The sequence below is a fragment of the Lynx canadensis genome, chromosome E3, assembly GCF_007474595.2.
Source record: "Lynx canadensis isolate LIC74 chromosome E3, mLynCan4.pri.v2, whole genome shotgun sequence".
NCBI classification, from domain to species: Eukaryota; Metazoa; Chordata; class Mammalia; order Carnivora; family Felidae; genus Lynx; species Lynx canadensis.
This window is the reverse complement of record NC_044318.1, coordinates 653,513-674,225: the sequence shown is the minus strand read 5'-3', so window position 1 is coordinate 674,225 and position 20,713 is coordinate 653,513. Positions and strand designations below refer to the sequence as shown.

General features: G+C 55.5%; 2 protein-coding genes across 7 annotated transcripts; both read right to left on the bottom strand.

Moving 5' to 3' along the window:
* Window positions 1-450: 450 nt before the first annotated feature.
* Window positions 451-9,793, bottom strand: DECR2 (2,4-dienoyl-CoA reductase 2). Of its 6 annotated transcripts, none has more exons than XM_030300778.1 (9): window positions 9,519-9,789; window positions 8,761-8,829; window positions 7,556-7,607; window positions 6,968-7,103; window positions 5,843-5,967; window positions 5,678-5,771; window positions 5,360-5,464; window positions 1,414-1,506; window positions 451-776 (listed from the first exon to the last, which is right to left on the bottom strand). In XM_030300778.1, exons 1-9 carry the CDS (start codon window positions 9,596-9,598, stop codon window positions 712-714), a joined length of 819 nt encoding a protein of 272 aa, XP_030156638.1. In that variant the 5' UTR covers window positions 9,599-9,789; the 3' UTR covers window positions 451-711. The 6 variants fall into 6 exon arrangements, with proteins under 6 accessions (XP_030156638.1, XP_030156633.1, XP_030156637.1 ...); XM_030300777.1 differs by lacking the exon at window positions 451-776 and adding an exon at window positions 4,687-4,904 and having other exon boundaries at window positions 1,424-1,506; window positions 9,519-9,785; XM_030300774.2 differs by lacking the exons at window positions 451-776; window positions 1,414-1,506 and adding exons at window positions 2,558-3,599; window positions 4,687-4,904 and having other exon boundaries at window positions 9,519-9,784.
* A 1,072-nt stretch (window positions 9,794-10,865) lies between these two features.
* On the bottom strand, window positions 10,866-14,503 carry NME4 (NME/NM23 nucleoside diphosphate kinase 4). The gene is made up of 5 exons (XM_030301066.1): window positions 14,344-14,503; window positions 12,556-12,689; window positions 12,183-12,284; window positions 11,959-12,071; window positions 10,866-11,420 (listed from the first exon to the last, which is right to left on the bottom strand). The coding sequence occupies exons 1-5, from the start codon at window positions 14,432-14,434 to the stop codon at window positions 11,297-11,299; spliced, it is 564 nt and encodes a 187-aa protein (XP_030156926.1). The 5' UTR covers window positions 14,435-14,503; the 3' UTR covers window positions 10,866-11,296.
* Between the last annotated feature and the right edge of the window lie 6,210 nt (window positions 14,504-20,713).

Genomic DNA, 20,713 nt, shown 5'->3' with positions numbered 1-20,713 from the left:
CCTCAGCCAGGGTGCCGGGCACAAGCAGGAGCTCAGTGTGCACTTGGTGGATAGTGTGTGAGCGAAGACGGGGACGGGGAGGGGTGAGGTGAACGACCCAGAGCGACCAGAGACAAACACGGGGAGGGCGTGCCAACCCAGGGGCCAAGAGAAGGGCGCGGCTCAAGTCTGGCTTTTGGGAAACCAGCCTTAGTGCCTGGTGCTGACCTCTGGGCCTTTCTAAGGTGACACCAAGGACAAAGCCAGCTCATACGAGCCAACGCCGGCCGAATTCTACCAAGTTACCATGACAACAGGAGGAGTGAGCAGAGAGAAACTCCCCAAATCAGCACTCCTTGTTTCAGACCATTTCGAGGTTTCCTTTGCTTTCTGTATTACAAGGGCGAGAACACCCGAACGTCCGTTGCATGGTGGGATGTCTCGGGAATAATCTGTGTGGCTCACACGGCATAGGGTGAATAAGCTGGGATTGGTTCATTTATTCATTCAACAGATAAGGCACGCAGAGCTTTTCAAAAATGCCTCTCTGCTCCCTGAGACGCTGGTGAAGGAATGGGAGAGGCTGGAAGGCTGCACTGCCTCTGTGGCTGGCAGTCCTCTGCTTTGGCTCCTGGTCTCACGTGGTTCGAAGGGATGAAAGCGGGACCCCCTCACCATCGAACGGGGAGCTCAGCTTCTATGGCGAAGGTTGCAGGAAACTCTGACCAGGGTTCACGTGCACGGAATTACCCGTCCTTTCAGAGAACCTGACGCTTCCTGAGGGAATCTAGAGATGGCTAACGTGAAAGAGGACAACTTAGTTCTCTGTCAATCGCCACAGAGCCTGAGTGCCACTGCTGGGGCCGTCTGCCCGCACCCCCTGGTCCTCTCGCCAGCCTGTGCGTGGGGCCCACCAGCCTCACCACCAAGCAAGTGGCACCGCTGAGTGTGCCTGTGACCCAGGGGCCGCCAGCAGCCTCCCAAGACCCAAGGGACAACCTGGGTGGGTGCAGGGAGCCAAACAGAGAGGGTCTATCTCATAGCCAAATGACCACCCCATGCAGGCAATCAGCGACAGAGTGAAACAGTTTTTCTGGGTGTTTCTGGAAGAGACTGGCATTGGATTTGGTAGACTGAGTGAAGATTACCTGCCGTCACCAATGTGGGCGGCATCACTGACGCCGTCCGCTGATGGCCCCAGGAGAACAGACAGGCAGAGGAAGGACGACTCCCCCTCCCTCTGCTCGAGCTGGAACAACCATCCATCCTTTCCTGCCCTTGGCCACCAGAGTGCCTGTTTCTCAGGCCTTCGGACTCGGACTGAATCATACCGCCAGCTTTCCTGGGTCTCCAGCTCGTACACAGAGAACGTGGGACTTCTTGGGGCTTCACAGTGGCGTGAGCCACCCCTCTAACAAACCCCCTCAGGTGTACCTCTGTATATCCTATTGGTCCTGCTCCTTCGGAGAACGCTGACGCAGCAGTAAAGGGCCTGGTCCTGCAACCTTCTTTCCAGACTCTGTCCTCCTGGAAGTAAGCCATTGTTGAGTCCCAGCAAGTGTTTTGTTTCTGTTTTTGTTTTTGGCCAGATCCCCCGTGGGAGGGAGTTTGCACCTCAGCTGTGCGTCCCAGCCTTCAAAGGCAGCAGAGACCCTGGCCGTCAGCCTACCTCTGGCCACCACCCAGGTCCTTCCTCAAGGAAGGACCGCAACCCAAGCTCGGCCGGCGGGGGTTGTCTAATGACGGCCTCTGCCTTTCACTGGCCAGCCTGCCCAGTAACCACTCTCGCTGCTTTGTGTTTCCACCCAGCTGCATGAGAAGGACCCATTCGTCTGCCTTGCTGGCGGACATGATGCCACCACATTCTGGTCTCCGTGACAAGAAGCACCTTTAAAGCAAGTGGAGCGCCCTCTGCCAGGTGGCTTCTCAGCCAGTGTGGTTCTGGGGTCTCCTTACCACTCCCCTGCATCTTCAAAGACAGGTACAGTCTCTTTCCACGGAACAAAGGCTCCGGGACAAGGGACGTGTGATGTGGCACCTGGGGCAGAGAACTGAAGCTCCATGCTCTAACAGCGACCAGCACTGTCCAGGAGCAAACCGGGACTTGCAGGGCAAGGCAGCCCCCTTGGGGACCTGGCTGGTCTGAGCACACCCCCTCCCACCAGGGAAGCAGGCAGCCTCCCAGTGCCTGTGCCTCAGGAAGTATCAGGTAGGAGGCGGGAGGCGGCCTCTAAACCCCTCACCGGAGGAGGACAGGGAGGAAGCACCCCCCCACTCCAAATGACCAGATCACCCATGATTCTTTTCAAGCATCACCCTCTTCCTCCTAAAAATTTTTGCAGGGGCGCCTGGGTGGCTCCATCGGTTAAGCATCTGACTTCAGCTCAGGTCATGATCTCACGGTTTGTGAGTTTGAGCCCATGTTGGGCTCTGTGCTGACAGCTCAGAGTCTGGAGCCTGCTTCAGATTCTGTGTCTCTCTGTCTCTCTCTCTCTCTCTGTTCCTCCCCCACTTGTACTGTCTCGCTGTTTCTCAAAAATAAACGAAGAATAAAAAAACGTTCGCAAAGTCCAACAAATAGATGTTTCATAGTAAAAAGAGTAGTTTTTAAAATTTGTTTATTTATTTATTCTGAGAGAGAAAGTGGGGGAGGGGAAAAGAGAGAGAGAGAGAGAGAGAGAGAGAGAGAATCCCAAGCAGGCTCCACTGTCAGCACAGGGCTGGATCCCACGAACCGTGAACTCCCGACCTGAGCCAAAATCAAGAGTCAGACCCTCAACCGACTGAGCCCCCGAGGCGCCCGAGGCCAGAATTTTCTGAGCCCTTTGGAACTATGGGAGGTGCTGATGAAGACAATGGCCAGCTGGAGGACCCAGAAAGTAGTCTCTGAATGGCAAAGGACTAAGTCCACTAGGACGTCCCAGCAAAGGACAGACTGGCTCCAGGACAGGTGGGGAGCAACCCAGCCCGTGTCACCAAAGGCTGATAGGGATGGGTGACCCCCAGGCGGGGGATCCCGTATGCAGCCCGACACCCTGGTAAGGGGATCCAGGATACCAGGCCTGGGGTGGGAGGGGTCAAAGATGCTTTTCTAGTCTCCCTGGTTTGGCTTCCTGGTTTAGCCGAATAAGATCCCAAAATGGAAGAGCCAGGAAGGGAAGACAGGGAGCCTGAAAGGCCCGCTTTCTGCAGCAGGGCTGCCTCGGGACACCCATGGGACACCCGCTTTCTGCAGCAGCAGAATGAAGGCCTCCCAGGCTGGGGCGAGGCAGGGCAGGCACGTGGGGCAGCACCTTGGCTGCATCCCCACTCCCGGGGCAGCTCTGGAATGTCAAAGCCCCTCTGGCGACACCCCCGTGGTGCGGGCAGCTCAACGGGCAGCATCATAGCCTGGTCACTCCTGCCCGAGCACGGGAGATGGGGCCGGGGGGGAGGGAAGGTGGACACAGCATGGCTCCCGGGGGAGAGGCCAGTCTCGGATTCAGATGCCGCGGCACTGTCCAGTCTGATGCTCTCTGTGGGTGGGAGGCAGGTCCTGGAAAGAGCACCGCAGGAGGCGTCCCAAGAGGGGTTGTGGACAAGATTCCCTTCAGAAGGCCTCCTTTGCCTCAGACACCTGTCTGGAATTGCAGCAGATGCCAAGGTCACGGGGGAAGACCGAGGGGCGCCAGCGTCTGCCTCCTGCGCAGCCCCTGGCAGCACCCAGGAAGCATGCCGCAGATCCCCGTCAGCGCCGGGCCAGGAGAGCAGGCTGCCGGGCCCCATGCGTCTCCCAGGGGGATGGACGCCAGCAACCCCTTCCGCAACCTTCCAGAGCTCCCCAAGATGAGTGTCCCTCAGCCCAGTGACTGTGGTGCCAGCCTGGGGCGCACTCCCTCCCACTGCCCGGTCACCCCCGTGCCCCGGGCACTGAGAACGTGTCTGCCGGCAAGCAAACCACAGAGGGCCTCAGAAGAGGGGCTTCTCAGCCTCACCTGTGCCCACCAACAGAGCCACCTCCAGGGTGGATGGGGGTCATTACGGAACCAACCATGGCTCCAGGCTGTAACCGTACGCTGTGAGCTCCTGGGGTATCCCTCCACCGCATCCACCCCTCAGACAGGACAGGAGTCAGCAACGACCCTAGAATGTTCCTGCCCTCAGCCTGAAGTTGGGGACCCAGGAGGCGTGGGGGACAGAGGGGCTCAGAGGCAGAGCCACGTCCTCAGCCTTCCTCAGAGGAATACGCTGCTCAGGGAACTAGGGTGAGCAGGCCTCAGAGGCTGGCCGCAGCACGGAGATTAGTGGGAGAGAAGGGGAAGGCAGAGAGCAAGGGTACCCTCTCCCCATGCCTGCATGGGCCCAGCAGGCCCTCAGGCCTCCAGAGAAGGTCATCCAGGGGAGCTCCCAAAGAGAGGGGTTCCCATCTGCTGCAGGCAAGCATGCCCGGCCCGATTTGCAGAGAGGCCCTGAGGTCTGGGCCGGGCCCCCTCCCAGCACCGCCCCACCAGCTCAAAAAGACGCCTCCCTGGCCTTGCCCTACCCACGGCTTGGCCTACTGGGGTAGTCGAAACCCAAAAGTTCCCAAGAACACGTCTAGAAATACACCCGAGGGACGGAGGTGAAACACAACAGGGCCCAGCAGTGCCCATCAGCCCCCCCGGGTGGGGGTTTCGGGGAGGGGGCCAAGGACACGGGTGAACCCTAAAGGTGGGAGCAGCACATCACCTAGAGCTTAGCAGAGAAGGATTCAAAATCTGCCAGTGACTTGAGGTCGTTAGGGAGTGTCAGCCACGCCCCGCCGTCCACCACCAGCACGGCGCCGGTCACGTGGGATGCCAAAGGGCTGGCCAGGAACAGCGCGCTGTGGGCAACGTCTGTCTTATTGCCCAGCCTCTGCAGGGGGATGGCCAGAACCTTCGTGCTGACACTGGCTTGGGGGCCACCTGGAAGGGCAGCAGGTGGCTTAGCACCATGAGCCCTGGGACCCAGGGCCCTCCACTCCCTTCTTTCCCTAAACCACATCTAGGAACACCGAGGGCAGGGCTGGCACAGGCAAGGTAAGAAAGAACATGGCTACAGAAGCAGCACGGGGCTTTCTGCCACACACAGGGTCAGGGTTCCGGAAGCTCTGACGGGTATCCCACTTTGTGTCTGGCTCATACGTCGAGGCCAGCAGCCGTGTAGCCTCTACCTCCGAGGAACAGCTGCCCACATCTGGCTGACCGTTAGTCTGTCACAGGTGTGCTCACCAATAACGGCCCAGACTTGGCTTGGGGACGGACTCTTTGCCAGCCCTGGGAGCCGTGAGGAATCGGCCCTCATCGTGCGCCTGTCCCAGCCAGGTGGGAGGGGAGCCCACAGAGGTACTGTGGGGCACGAAGCTCCGGAAGGGGCTTACCCAGCCGCCAGAACCCCTCTGTGCCGCTGATGAGGCCAGGGGCGAGGCTGTTGACACGGATGTTCTGGGGACCCCACTCCACGGCCAAGTGCCGTGTCATTGCATCTGCACAGAAGGAAGGTAGGCATGAGGAGGGGTGCAGGGCTGCTCTGCTTTCTGGGGCGGCTTGGGTATGGGTCGGGGCTCAGGGCCAGGGCCGGCCCTCTCCACTGCCCACCACTGCGCTTAGCTTTACCAGGACACCGTGGGCCTCCAGGGACAGGCCGGAGAGGGACCCAACGGGAGCCCAGGCAGGCAGACCAGAGGGTGTGCCCGTACCCACAGCCGCCTTGGCAGAGCCTGCGTGCACTTGAAGCACCTGCCCCCGGCTGCCCAGGGTCGCAGTGATGTTCACGATCACCCCTCCATGGTCCTGGAACACATGGGGGAGCACAGTGAGCAGGTGGCCAGAAGACGCCTTTCCCACGTGGAAAGGACGCTCACCCGGAAGAACTTCTCATAAAGCACACGAGACGTGTTGAAGGTGCCCAAGGTGTCAATGTCCATCACGGTCTTGAAGGCGTTGAAGGACAATGTGCTGGCAGGGCACAGGAAGTTTCCGGCCGCACCTGCGGGGTGCAAGGAGACAGTGGCTGGTGCTGGAGCTCCAGGCAGTTAGGACACAGGGACCCTCACGATGGTCCAGGCTAGATGGGGGAGGGGCCCAAGCAGTTGGGTAAGTTCTTGCACGACGGGGCAGGATGGATCTCCTGGGCTGGAGTGTGCTCCTCAAACAGACGCAGGAAGTGCTAATCCCTGGCACCTGTGAGTGAGAATTATCTGGAAATAAGCTCTTTTGGAGGCAATCAAGTTAAGATGACATCATCTTAGGGGGGGCCTACATCCAAGGACTGGTGTCCCCCTGAGGAAAGGAGAAAAGACACAGAGAAACACGAGGGAGGCCACGCAAAGAGGCAGGCAGAGACTGGAGCGACGCGGCCCCAAGCCAACGAGCACCGAGGGTCGCCAGCAACACCAGAAGCTGAGAGAGAGGCCTGGGACTGACTCTCCCCGGGGCCCGTCCGAGGGGCCGGCCCTGCCGACACCTTGGTTTTGGATCTGTGACCTCCAGAAGTGTGAGAGAATATATTTCCATTGTTTTAAGCCACTCAGCTCGTGGTATTTCGTTAGCTGCAGGAGATTTATATACCCCATGTTTCTAAGAGGGAATTTCAGCAAAAAGTGAACCTTGACGTGAACTACAGACTGGCTAATGATACCTATCATTTTGGTTCACCGACTGTAACAAGTGCAGGATGTTAACAAGAGGCCCCTGTGTGTGGGGGGGGGGGTGCAATTCTGTGTACCAGCTGCTTGATTGTTCTGTACATCTTGAACCCTACTAAAAAAAATTAAGCCTATCTTTTTTTTAAAGGGAGAAGTTTGAGACACGAGAGTGCCCCAGCTCTGTGATCCAGCCAAGTTCATAGGATGTCCAACCTTCTCCGTGATCGCACTGACCCAGAAGGAGCCAGGGGCCCAGGACAGGAGTCCTGAGGCCCCCGCAACAGGGAGGTCTGGTACTGTGACCCATCAGAGGCCCCCGGGCCTCACCCAGCAGCCACTCACAGTTAACGAGAATGTCAATTTTCCCAAACTCCTTCAGTGCCTGGTCCACAGCAGCTGTGATGGCCGGGGGAGCGCGAACGTCCAGAGACAAAGGCAGGCATCGCTGGCCAGTGGCAGCAGCCAGCTTTCTGGCAGCCTAGAAGCCAGATGGGAAGAGAGGTGGACAGCGGCCCAGTGGCCTTGGCCTGGAGCCAGGATCCTCCTTCCACATTACCCCCCAGGCCACTGGTCACCGGTCATGGGTCGACAATGGCCCCCGCTGACTTCTCGTCCCCGAGACCAGCTGTGGCAGGGGTGAGACTCTCCTCCCAGGTGGACGGGACCTGTGAACCACCCTCAAAATCCATATGAGCTGAGATCTCTCTGGGGCAACAATACCACCCAACATGAGGGCCTCCTCACAAAAATTAGGTTTTGTAAAAAGCCAGGGGTGTCCCTGGGAGGAGGCCACTTCCACTGAGGTTCCATATCTGGGGGAGGAACAGGTTTTAGTGTCACCATCCTCTGGGCCTCAGGACCCTCCAGGCACAGGCTCTGGGCCCCCACAGCTAGCCACGGATGGGGTGGGCACAGGAGAAACCCACTCACCGTTGACACTCTTGGAAGGCTTCTGCTGGCGATGACAGTGTGGCAGCCGTGCCTGTAAAGCGTGAGAGCATCAAGGCACAAGGGACATCCCCAGGTAGGCTCCTGCCCGGTGCTCTAGGCAGAGCTCCCTTCCCCCAAGGCTCTCTTGGGCTGAAGCATCAGCCCCGGGCTGAAGGCACAGCGGGCAGAGAACACAGGGGTCTGAGCAGAGCCAGCCGCACCAACGGTGTCCACCCTGGGGTCTCCCGTCTGGGTCCCTCTGGCAATAGGGTATCCCAGCCACAGAGACATGTGGGCCGTGCCCCAAACACCATGCGCACAGCACTGAGGCAGCTGTGAGCCTCAGATGCAGAGCCCAGGCATCTGTATGGGCCCTGCTGGGTCCCCCTGGCTTGGCCCCATGTGCTCTGGCCTCTCCCTGTGAAGTTGGAGTGAAGGACAGAGAGAGCCCCTTCTGAGGCCAGGGTCCCTGCGTTGCCTCGCCTCCTGACAAACTCAGCCTCACAGTAACAACAGCAGCTACTACCCGCTGAGTAGGTCCCATCTAATCCTCAAAAGGCCCCTCAGCACAGCTGGCTACACTCTGCTCAGAGCAGCAACATGCACAAAGTCACCAGCTCGGAAAATAAATTCACCTGGAATGGATGAATCCCCAAATCTCACCCAGTGAGACTCACCTCTCTGGTATGAAAAGTGGGGGCCTGGGGAAAACCGGGGAGGGTCTCTAGGATATCAGCAGGCTTCCTTTTCCTCAACCCCAGCCTAACCCTGGTCCTTTCCTGGGGTGGGGGTGGGGGCACAAGTGGTTGACCTGGGCCTGAGGTCAAGATCTCCTGTCCCAAGAGACACTGTGCTCTCCACACGACTGGGGTCAACTCAGCTCATCCTGACCCTGGCTCCACGAGGCCCCAGGGAGCTTGGCAGCAGTTACCTCAACCTGCTGAACCCTCCCTCTTTGTATAAATGAGGGTGCTGGGGCCAGAGTCATCGTCTCAACTAATCTCCAGGACAAGACCCTGGAGTCCTGCCTCCTTCAGGAAAGCGCATGACCCCTTTCAGATGCTCTCTGATGCCCTGTGGCCTAGAGGGGTTCCCACCTCCCCCCAGCATCTTGCCCAGGGATCTCAGGATCCAGTGGGGTCCAGGCAAAGTGGAACAAGTTTCAGGGGGCTGGGAGTGCACAGAGTACACAGAGCAGTGCTCACCGCATGAAAATCTCAGCAATTCGGAACCCAATCCCAGAGCCACCGCCTGTGATGAAGGCCACTTTGTCCCTAAGAAAACAGGAAGCACTTTATTTACTTATCTTTTTTAACAGGAAGAACTTTAAAGAGATAGATGCTTGTTGACTTAGTGGGTGGGAGGAAGCCAGTGGTTCTGGGAAGATTTTGGCTCCCTGCACTGGGCACTTCTATCAGATTTGAATTGTTAGTAAGTAACAGGGATGACTTTTGTTCTTAACGCTACTTTTTAAAGGCTGCATTCCTATGCTTTCTGGGTTTTCGGGGAAAAATTATTTCAACCTAAAAACCTCTATTCAGAAAGTTATCAGTTAAGGGGCTCCTAACTGGCTCAGTCAGTAAAGCATGCAAATCTTGATCTGTGTCAGGAGTTCAAGCCCACGTTGGGCAAGGCATGGAGCCTACTTTAAAAAACAAAAAACAACAACAAGAAACTTATCAGTGAGAAATATTTTCAAGACACACAAGCCTTCCTCCACCTGCCCCTCGCTCCACTTTCCCAGGACCACCACTGGGAACACCCACCGCCACTGACCAAGACAAACAGAACGTGCTCCCAACAAGGCGAATGTCAAAATACCAGAGCACTTGCGTCCCCAGCGCCACCTGGACATTGAGACTGTCCGGCCGCCAGGCACGGGGTCCCCACACACCCTAGTAAAACCGCAGGTCCCCGAGCCATCCCTGCAGAGGTTGCACGCCCCTAGGGACTCGGCCCTCACCGTAGCAGGTCCGGGCAGAAGAGATGGCGGTACTCGGGAAGACACTCGTCCTCACTGACGTCGGGCGGCGGCTGGGCCATGGCTCTCGGTGCGGGTTCAGGGCGGCGAGCACAACAGGGACCTCCCCAGGATCTGACAGCAGCGGAGACCCACCGCCGGATAGAAGCGTAGGCGCTCAGCACTTGCCCGGACCCAGATCCGGAGGCCCCGCTAGGCCAGCCCACAGCCGCCTTCTTGCTCCTCCCAGACGCCCCCGCCCAAGTCGGCCCTCGCCTCTCCGTGACGCTCCGCCCACAGCGGCCTCCACTCTCCTCCCAGGATGCCCTGCCCACAGCGGCCCTTGCCTCTTCCGTGACGCTCATCCCACCGGGCCGCCCTCCCCGCTAGCCCCGCCCACAGCTTCATTCAAGCTCTTTCCAGGACGTCCCGCCCACAGCGGCCCTCGCCTCTCCCGTGACGCTCCGCCCACTGGGCCGCCCTCCCCGCTAGCCCCGCCCACAGCTCCATCCAAGCTCTTTCCAGGACGCTCCGCCTACAGCATCCACCACCCTCCTCCCAAGACACCCCGCCCACAGCGGCCTTCGTGGCTCCCGTGACGCTCCGCCCACAGCGGCCGCGCGACCCGCTGGGACTGGAGGTAGGTCTCGGTGAACACCGCGCGGCCGGCGGATTCCCGCCGTGGAGACTCAACGGGCACGGTTCTGAACCGTCTCCGTCCCTGAGTCCTTTTGACAATATTGGGAGTCAGTGCCGTGGTCGGAGCCAACCAGACACTGCGGACGTTTGGTGCCCGAGTTAAGGCGGCGCTCGCATGCCCCGCTGTGCATTTAAAACATCTGGTTTGAGGGGCACTTAGCAAAACATCTGGTTTGAGGGGCACTTAGCGTTTAAAGGCCCCCGCCAACCGGGCACTTCTCTTCAAAGATGTCAAAAAGTAGAGTGAGGACCAAGGCGGCCTCAGCAGATGTAATGATATGCAATGTCCAGTACCTGTGACAAGTGACCCGGGACACACATGAGGACCAGGGGTGAAGTGTAAGGTATATGGTGCTAACGTGAAAACAAGGAGACATGAGGCAATTCCAGTCTCCACGTGAAGCCACCTAGAGGGGAGGGGGCCGTGGTTACCAGGCCTTCTGCCCTGGGGGTGGTCTCAGTGGGTCCCCTCCACACCCCTTCTTGCCACCCTCCAGTCCTGCCCAAGGCAGTCCGTTCCTCATTCAGCATGATCAGACGAATGGGCAGCACCAGCTCCAGGGCTCACCTCAGATTCCTCCCCATTTCAGGCTGTGGGTCTTTGGACCCCTGCCTGTCTGATACATTCAATAAAGTTAATTGATCCCCTACTGATGTGTGAGAAGGTACGCTTTATTTCAACACTCAAACTCATAACTTTGCATAAAGTCCTCGTCCTCATCCCTACCTCAGAGATGGCACAAACTAACAAGCAATCCACCCCATACACAACACAGTGAATTTTAATGTCGCCCCCCCCCCCCAGCCCCCGGCTTTGGGGGAAGGGAGGTCACAGTACCCACTCTTGGAGATGCCCCAAAGACTGTCGGTCTGGCACTTTGGTACAGAAAGAACTTGGTCCAAGTTGTTACTGGCTAGGATATTAAAAGGCACATAAAGTTGGTTATTCAACCCCTCTGGGCTGGGGTGGGGCAGAAGGTAGACAGGGAGGTGGTCTGGGACAGAAGGGCAGACCGCGGTGTGGGTTCAAGTTCTTGTCGACAGAGGTAGTTGATCCGGGTGGCTGAGGGCAGCCCGGGTGCTCAGGCTGGGTAGGTGCTGCTCTGGTGGCCTTCTTCTGCCCAGTCCACGAGCTCACTGCTCTGAAACCATAGCTGGATCTCCCTCTGGGCCCCCTCCACGGAGTCGCTGGCGTGGACGATGTTCCTGTGCCAAGTGATAGGTGGCAAAGGTAAGGCACAGAGTTCATTGTGCACCTTGGGGGTCCCGGGGACTATCTGCCGATTCCGTACTGTTAAGAGGAACAAGCCCGGTATTGTGCAGAGGGGAAAGCAAGAACAGGAATGGAAAACTGGCTCCAGCCTGGCCTTGGCCTCTTACCCACAACCTCACGATCTGCCCTGACCATTCTGGGAGCCTCACGTTCCCACCAATCATCCAGTGCCAACCCTGTGGGGTGTCTGGCAACACAGAGTCAGGAAACAGAAAGTGACGGCAGAGTTCACACACAGCACACAGAGAATGCATTATCATCTCCTGTGCGCAAAGGGCTTTGAAAAACCTGTTCTTGCAAACGTGAGGTGTGTGCGACATCCCAGCATCGAAAATCTTTTCTGGCTTCACTTTGGCCCAGGTCCCATGGATCTGCCTTGGGAGCAGACTGCCACCCCACACTGAGGCCCTCCTCAACCCTGATGAGCTGGCCCATCAGCTCCAGTGGCTGAGTGTGTCAGGGTCCCCAGACCTGCTGATGTGGACGCTGAAGTCCCCCCTGATGGTGCCGGGGGCAGCCTCAGCTGAGTTGGTGTGTCCTATCATGGCCCTCGAGGAGCAGACCACGTTGGGGCCTTCCCAGACCTGCAGCACAGAGATAAGGGAGGTTGGGAGACGTGGCGACTGCCAAGGACTCAGCAGGTCTGGGCTCAGTCCAGGGACCTCCACCCCTTCCGCCACCCCTGCCTGCCGTACCATGGCCACCACGGGGCCGGAGGTCATGTAGCTGATGAGGGCTGGGTAGAAGGGCTTCCTCCGCAGGTCATGGTAGTGCTCGGCAAGGACTGTCTCTGGCGCCTGGGTGGCATTGGGGTAAGGGGTGAGAGGAGCCCCTGGACTGGGAACCCCGCTGGACGCTAGGGCAGTGACCACGGTACCTTGACCCCAGGGCACCTTGCAAATAGCAGCAAAATGGGCTGGCCCACCAGCAGACACCTCCCCACCGTTCCCCTTCTGCCAATACCAGGACGCTCCTGACGCAGGGCTGAGATGTGAAGGGCTGGGGTCCAGGAGAAGTCCCCCACTCCCAGTCCCCTCGAGGGCACCCCTGGATCGAGAGCCCGGGTACCTGCAGCATCTTCATCCCCACCAGCTTGAAGCCCCTCCTCTCAAAGCGCTGGATCACATCCCCAACGAGTCGCCGCTGCACCCCATCGGGCTTCACTGCAACCAGGGTCCGCTCCCGGGTCCAGGAAGACCCTCCTTGAGAAGATGGGGAATCAGGTGCCTGACCCTTTCACATCTCCCTGAACCCGGATTCCCCTGCCCGGGTCCAGGTGTCAGCTGGGCCTCAGAGTGTCTGCCTCTCCAGAACAGCTCTGGAGGAGAGAAGTGCCGGGTCCACAGCCAACTAATGCCCGGCATGGCGCTGCATTTCAGGGACAAGCAGGACAGTGGGTCCCCCGTGCTTCCAGCCTGTCAGAGGGGCCGTGGCTCCTCCCATGCAGTGGCAGGAGCACCCATGATGGACACAGCGTGCCTGAGAAGGCATCTTCAAGAGTTGGGGAGGCACAGCTCCGCTCACTGGCCACCCAGAGGCCCAGAGAAGCCACGCTGGAAAGCAGACACAACTCTCGGCCTTGCTTTTGACTCCCACCCTTGGGAGTGATGGCCAACACTGTCTCAACTCCCAGCCTGCCACACAAGGAAGGACCCAAAGCCCATCTCTTCTAGGTCCAAGGTGCAGGAACGGCGGGGAACCAGGGACTAGTGAGGTGCACCTTCCCTGCACACACTGGGACAAAAGGGAGCGGGGGGCTGAGGAGGAAGGTGGAAGGTAGAGGGTGTCTGTAGGTGGGGAGATGGGAGAGGGTTCCTCCTCGCACACCCTCACTGGCCAAACAGGAACTCTGTGCTGCTGGTGGGTTTCAAGACAGGACGCTTCCAGACCCAAATACAGGACTGGGCCGGGCCCCAGTCTTCTCTAGAGGACACTGCCAGGGAGACAGGAGGCGTCATCACCCATCACCCATCAGCCCCCTGCCACATTGTTACGCTGACCCTCAGCACTAGGTCCAGGGTCAAATGTGCCTTTGAGAGAAGCCTAAACCCTGGATGTCTCACAAAGACGGAGAACAGAACTGGAAGGATAGGATGGGGACAGGCCAGTGTCCCTGGAGGGGTCTGCATCTGCGGCTTCCCACCTCCGGAGGGAAAATCAACCACAAGGTGTGCAGAGACTGGAAAGCAGGCAGTAGGCGCCCCCCACTTTTCTTCAGGACTGAATGAAGCCCCCTGGAAGAAGCCCCCCTGGCTTGTCTGTCCCCCCCAAACCCAGTGCCTAGGGGCCGTCTGTTTAGCCTGGCCGGCTGCCAGCTGACTTGTCCCTGAGAACGGGGCAGTTCACTCTTTCCAGAGTTTGGAACACGAAGACATCTGGCTCTCGGGAGCACCCTGTGGGTCGCAATTAAGGGGAGAACCCGCTACAGATACGGGCCCCAGGACCCCAGGCGGGGATGAGCCAGATGGAGTTAGGGCCTGCAGAAAAACGCTCCCAGGGCAGCGGCTCCGTGTGGGACTGTTCATCTGCTCAGAATGCCCCCACAGCCGCCCCAGGTCCGCTGCAACCCTCATCACTGCCTCTCGTGGCCACCAGGCCTCTGGTTTCCTCCTGCTCTGGAACCTTGAGGGCACCCCCCGCCCCGGCCCGCAAGCAAGCCGGGACGGTGGGCGGATGGCGGGGGGGAGCAGCGAGCGGTGAAGAAAGACGTGCAGGGCGCCCCCGGCCCGCCCGGCGGGAACCCGAGGCCATCTAGACAGCCAGGCGGCCAGCGGCCACACGCGCGCCAACAAAGGCCGGGCTACGCCCCCGCCCGTCTCCCCCCTCCGCCGGTCGCCGACGGGCGGGACCACTCACCCGAGCTGGGGCGTGCGAGCAGGCTTGGGCCTGCGGCCCGCGGGCCGCTCAGCAACCCCGGCAGCGCCGCGCGCCCCAAGAGGCCGCCCATTACCCTCGGCCCGCGGGCCGCTGGCGGAGCGCGAAAAGAAGGCGGGCAACGGAGCCCGCAGGGAGAAAGGGCGGAGCGGAGGGAAGGGGAGGGCGGGGCGGAAGAGAGAGGCAGGGGCAGAGGGGAGGATGGGGAGAAGGGCGGGGAGTAGTGGAGGGCGGGGCGGAGCGGAGGTGAGAAGGGCGGGGCGGAGGGGAGAAAAGGAAGGGGAGGGCGGGGCGGAAGAGAGAGGGAGGGGCGGAGGGGAGGGAGGGAAGGGGAGGGCGGAGCGGAGGGGAGGATGGGGAGAAGGGCGGGGAGTAGTGGAGGGTGGGGGGCGGGGCGGAGGTGAGAGGGGCGGGGCGGGGGCGGGGCCGGAGAGGGAGGGGCGGAGGGAAGGGGAAGACGGAGTCGAGAAAGAAACAGGTATTTTGTTACAATAGTGTAGGGGTGGTGATGGTGGCCTGCTCCAGTTTGAAATAGTAGATTTTACTAGATCTTATTTAATGAACTTTTGAAAAACTATATATGCTGTTAATGGAAAAGGAGAACTTTATTTTACAGAGATGGAGGCGGAATTTAGGAGGGGTTGTTTTCAACAACAGTCCATTGGAGAAAAAAAGATTCCTGGGTGCTGAGAGTTTATTTTTGACTGAGTTGCAGGCAGGGGTGATTTATTCCTTTTTTTTTTTAATTTATTTGTAACGTTTATTTATTTTAGAGAGAGAGAGAGAGAGACAGAGCGTGAGCAGGGGAGGGGCAGAGAGAGAGGGGGCACAGAATCCGAAGCAGCTCCAGGCTCTGAGCTGTCAGCACAGAGCCCCACGCGGGGCTCGAACCCACGAACCGTGAGATCATGACCTGAGCCGAAGTCAGACACTCAACTGACTGAGCCACCCAGGAGTCCCTTAAATTTTTAAATGTTTTTATTTATTTTTGGTAGAAACAGAGCGTGAGCAGGGGAGGGGCAGAGAAGGGGAGACACAGAATCGGAAGCAGGACCCAGGCTCCGAGCTGTGAGCACAGAGCCCCCACGCGGGGCTCGAACCCCCGAACCTTGAGATCATGACCTGAGGGGAAGTCGGAGGCTTAACCACCTGAGCTAGCCAGGCGCCCCGAGGGTTGATTTATTCTTATATCATATTATCTTCGTATTCTTATTCAATGCACATCTTGCCCTAGTGGGGCTTTATGTTTATTCATTTTTGAGAAAGAGACAGAGCGTGAGTACCGGAGGAGCAGAGAGAGGGAGACACGCAGCGTCAGCACAGAGCCCGACGCGGGGCTCGAACTCACAAACCGCGAGATCACGACCTGAGCCGAAGTCGGAGGCTCAACCGACTGAACCACCCAGTGTCCCTCCCTATTGGGGCTTTTACTTGATGATTCTTTCTTGGAGATTATTCTTCTATTGAAATGTAATTGACAGTTGTGTTGGAGTCTGTAATTGGCAATCCCGCCTGTAATGGAGGTTGAGTGACAGGTCCCACTTCCGACCTCCTGACTCCACTTTAATGAGGTTTCCCTTCATTAATTTTTACAAGACAGTTTTTCACTCTTAGTGTAGACATTTACAGATATAAATCTCCCTCTAAACACTGCTTCTGCTCTATTGCATAACTTTTTATTTATTTATTTAAAAAAAATTTTTTAATGTTTACTTATTTTTGAGAGAGATGCAGAGACAGAGTGCGAGCGGGAGAGGGGCAGAGAGGGAGGGAGACACAGAATCCAAGCAGACTCCAGGCTCTGAGCTGTCAGCACAGAGCCCGACACGGGGCTCAAACCAACAATGAGATCATGACCTGAGCCGAAGTCGGACACTTAACCGACTGAGCCACCCAGCGCCCCTCTATTGTATAACTTTTTATATGTGTGCCTTCATTTGCATTCATTTCTCAGATTTCCCTTTTGATTTCTTACACCCTGAAAGCTACAAATCATTGTTGACAGAAATTAAAGAAGACTTAAATAAATAAGGAAAATCCCATGTTCATGGTTTGGAAGACTTAACCTTGTTAAGGTGGCAATACTCCTTACCCGATCTAGATGTACATAAAAATAAGTTTCAGGCATATGAAAGACCGAAATATGAAAGGAAAATCTATATAAACCTTTTAGAAGATGGGAAAATATGTTCACAGTCTTCTGTGGGGAAGAGTTTCTTTAGGCACAAAAAGCACTCATTATAAAGGAAAAGAGTGACACCATGAAGATATCACAAGAGACAAAATCCAAACACTGACAACACCAATTGTTGATAAAAAATGTGGAACAGCAGGAATTCTCCCTGGCTGCTGGTGGAAATGAAGGGTGGTGGTGCGGCTGCTCTGGAAGATAGTTTGGCGGTTTCTTAGGAAACTAAACACATGATCCAGCAATCATGCTCCCTGGTGTTTATTCAAATGAGTTGAAAATTTACATACACAAAAATCTGCACACAGATATTTATAGCAGCTTTATTCACAATTGCCAAACTTGGAAGCAACCAAGGTGTCCTTCGGTGGGGTGAATGGATACACATTCTGTGAGGCATCCCTACCAGCGATATTATTCAGCAATAAAAAGCATGAGCTATCAGGGTGCCTGGGGGGGCTCAGTTGGTTGAGCGTCCAACTTGGCTCAGGGTACGGTCTCACAGTTCGTGGGTTGGAGCCCCGCGTGGGGCTCTGTGCTGACAGCTTGGAGCCTGGAGCCTGCTTCGGATTCTGTGTCTCCCTCTCTCTCTGCCCCTCCCCACTCACGCTCTGTCTCTCTCTCTCTCTCTCAAAAATAAACATTAAAAATAAATAAATAAATAAAAGGGTAACTCTATACCCAACATGGGGCTCAAACTCATGATTCTGAGATCCAGTGTCACACGTTCCACCAACTCAACCAGGGGGCACCCCATCTATTCATCTATCGATGGACACTTGGGCTGCTTCCATATCTTGGCTAGTCTTGTTTTGTTTTATTTTTTTAATTTGATTTGAGAGAGAGGGAGAACGAACAGGGGACAGAAAGAGAAGGGGTCAGAAGATCTGATGCGGGGCTCTGTGCTGACAGCAGAGAGCCCCATGTGGGTCTCAAACTCAGGAACCGTGAGATCATGACCTGAGCAAAAGTCCAACACCCAACCGGCTGAGCCACTGAGGTGCTCTTATTTTCTTTTTAGTAGGCTCCACACCCAACATGGGGCTTGAACTCACAACCCTGAGACCATGAGTTGCATGCTCTACCAACTGAGCCTGCCAGACATGCATCTTGGCTATTGTATATAATGCTGCAATAAACTTAGGGGTGCATGTATCTTTTTAAGTGAGTATATTCATTTTCTTTGGGTAAATACCCAGCGGTGGATGTATGGGATCACATTAATTTTAGGGGGGGAAACTCCATACTGTTTTTTTTAAGTTTGTTTATTCATTTTGAGAGAGACAGAGAGAGCATGCACGGGAGGGGCAGAGAGAGAGAGAGAGAGAGAGAGAGAGAGAGAGAGAGAGAGAGAGAATCGCAGGCAGGCTCCACCATCAGCACAGAGCCCAACACGGGGCTTGATCCCATGAACCATGAGATTGTGACCTGAGCCAAAACCAACAGTTGGACACCTAACCATCTGAGCCACCCAGGCGCCCCTCCATACTGTTTTCCACACTGATTGCATCAGTTTGCATTCCAACCAACAGTGCACGAGGGTTCCCTTGTCTCCACATCCTCATCAACACTTATTATTTCTTGTCTTTTTGATTCTGGCCATTCTGATAGGTGTGAGGAGTTCCCTGATGATGAATGATGTTGGGCACCTTTTCATGTATCTGTTGCCCAGCTGTATGTCTTCCTTGGAAAACTGTCTATTCAGGTCCTCTGCCCATTTTTAAATCCGATTATTACTATAAGTTTTTTGGTATTGAGTTGTATAAATTCTTTTTTTCTTCAAGTTTATTTGAGAGAGAGTGAGAGAGCACGAGTGAGGCAGAGGGGCAGAGAGAGAGGGACAGAGAATCCCAAGCAGCCTCTGCACTGTCAGCGCAGAGCCTGATGTGGGGCTCGATCACCAGACCATGAGATCATGACCTGAGCCGAAGTCAAGAGTTGGATGCTTAACCGACTGAGCCCCCCAGGTGCCCCTAAATTCTTCATATATTTTGGATATTAACCTCTTATCAGATATGTCATTTGGAAATACCTTCTCTCATTCAGTAGATTGTCTTGTTGTCATGTTGATGTTTTAGCCTGCTGTGCGAAAGCTTTTTATTTTGGTGTGGTCTCAATTGTTTATTTTTGCTTTTATTTCCCTCACTCGCAGAGACAGATCTAGAAAAATGTTGCTACGGCTGACGTCAAAGAAATTACTGCCTGTGTTCTCTTCTAGGGGCTTTTTGGTTTCACATCTCACATTTAGGTCTTTAATCCATTTTGAGTTTGTGTGTGGTGTAAGAAAGCGGTCCAGGTTCATTCCTGTGCATACAGCTGTCCAGTTTTCCCAGCACCATTTATTGAAAATGTTATCTTTACCCCGTTGTATATTTTTGCCTCCTTTTGTTGTAGATTAGTTGACCATACAAGCATGGGTTTATTTCCGGGCTTTCTATTCCATTTCATTGGTGTATGCATCTATTTTTGTCAGCATCATACCGTTTGAACCAAAAAAGACCCTGAGGAGCCAAAGTAATCTTAAGTGGGGGGGGGGGGGTGGAGAGGGGCGCCTGGGTGGCTGACTTGGTTAAGCGTCTGACTCTTGATTTCAGCTCAGGTCATGATTTCACAGTTTGTGAGTTGGAGCCCTGCGCTGAGCTCCGCGATGACATTGTGGAGCCTACTTGAGATTCTGTCTCTCTCCCTCTCTCTCTGCCCTTCCCCTGCTCACACACTCTCTCTGTCTCTCAAAATAAATAAATAAACTTAAAAAAAAAAGAAAGAAAGAAGAAGGCAGGAGATATCACAATCCGAGATTTCAAGATACACCTCAAAGTGGTAATAACAATAACAATAACAATAACAATATAATTAAATATATTTATTATTGTTACTGTATGTGTTAAGAAAACATCTATCTTTTTAGCATTTCTTATCATTCTAATTTTCTGACAACACCCTATTCACTTTCTTTTATTTGAAAATGTCTTTACTTGGGCTATTCTTTTTTTTAGAGTTTATTTACGTTTTTAGCGATCTCTGCACCCAACATGGGGCTGAAAATCACAACCCTGAGATCAAGAGTTGCACGCTCCACCGACTGAGCCAGCCAGGCACCCCTGTTTTATCTATTCTTTTTTTTTTTTCAATGTTTATTTATTTTTGGGACAGAGAGAGACAGAGCATGAACGGGGGAGGGGCAGAGAGAGAGGGAGACACAGAATCAGAAGCAGGCTCCAGGCTCCCAGCCATCAGACGCGGGGCTCGAACTCACGGACCGCGAGATCGTGACCCGGTCGAAGTCGGAGGCTTAACCGACTCCGCCACCCAGGCGCCCCTGTTTTATCTATTCTTAAAGGATATTTTTGCTATAGAGCTTTGGGTTGACAAGAGTGTTTTTCCCTGTTTTCCCCCGTGTTTTGTCCTGCATTGTTTCTGACTCCTGAGAAGTTATCTATTATTCAAACTGCCTTCCCTTGAATGCCATTCTTCCGGCTGCTTTCAATATTTTCTGCTCTAGTTTGCTTTCCCTAGTTGTGCCTGGGTGTGGTTTTCTCTGTATTCATTCTTCTCGTGGTCACTGAGCTGCTTGAATCTGGAAAGTAACGTCTTTTACCAAATTTGAGAATTTGGGGCTATTAGTTTTTCACATTTTTTTCTGCCTCCTTCTCTCTTTCCACTCCTCTTAGGACTCCAACACTTTTTAAAAATTTTATTAGTTTTTTAAAGGCTTTATTTTTAAGTAGCCTCTACACCCAACGTGGGTTCGAACTCACAACCCCAAGACCAAGAGTGGCACACGCCACTGACTGAGCCAGCCAGGAGGCCCTTGGGATTCCAGCTTGGGAGATGTCAACGCCCCCCCCCCCCCCACTTTGCCCCTGCTCCAGCGGCCGGCCGCAGGCAGGAACCAGGAAAAGGGGGCTCCTTCTCCCAGGAGGGCCCCCTGCTAGCCTTGCCTCCATCTGTAGCTCAGGGAGACTGAGGAGGAATGCCAAGGGGAGCCCTGAAACCAGGGCACAACTCTTGGTTCCTCCTGCCCTGTCCCCCTCTGCACCTTAGAAGGGGACCAAGAATTCACTCCGGTTACCTGCCCCAGTGCACTTGGGTTTCCTCCCAGGCTCACTGTAGGCCAAGAGCCTGAGGGCATGGCCTGTGCCCTTCATCTTCCTGTTCAGGGGT

Bases quoted from the DNA above. Each gene is read 5' to 3' on its own strand.
- DECR2 (XM_030300772.1), bottom strand. From the start codon at position 9,598: ATGGCCCAGCCGCCGCCCGACGTCAGTGAGGACGAGTGTCTTCCCGAG. The intron at 7,104-7,555 runs GTGAGTGGGTTT...TCTGGCTTCTAG, and splicing joins GCCTTCCAAGAGTGTCAACG to GCTGCCAGAAAGCTGGCTGC. The intron at 3,600-5,359 runs GTAAGCCCCTTC...CTGCAATTCCAG, and splicing joins AGAGGGGTTCTGGCGGCTGG to ACAGGTGTCTGAGGCAAAGG.
- NME4 (XM_030301066.1), bottom strand. From the start codon at position 14,434: ATGGGCGGCCTCTTGGGGCGCGCGGCGCTGCCGGGGTTGCTGAGCGGC. The intron at 12,690-14,343 runs GTGAGTGGTCCC...CATCTTCTCAAG, and splicing joins GCTCGCACGCCCCAGCTCGG to GAGGGTCTTCCTGGACCCGG. The intron at 12,072-12,182 runs GTACGGCAGGCA...TCTGTGCTGCAG, and splicing joins CCGGCCCCGTGGTGGCCATG to GTCTGGGAAGGCCCCAACGT.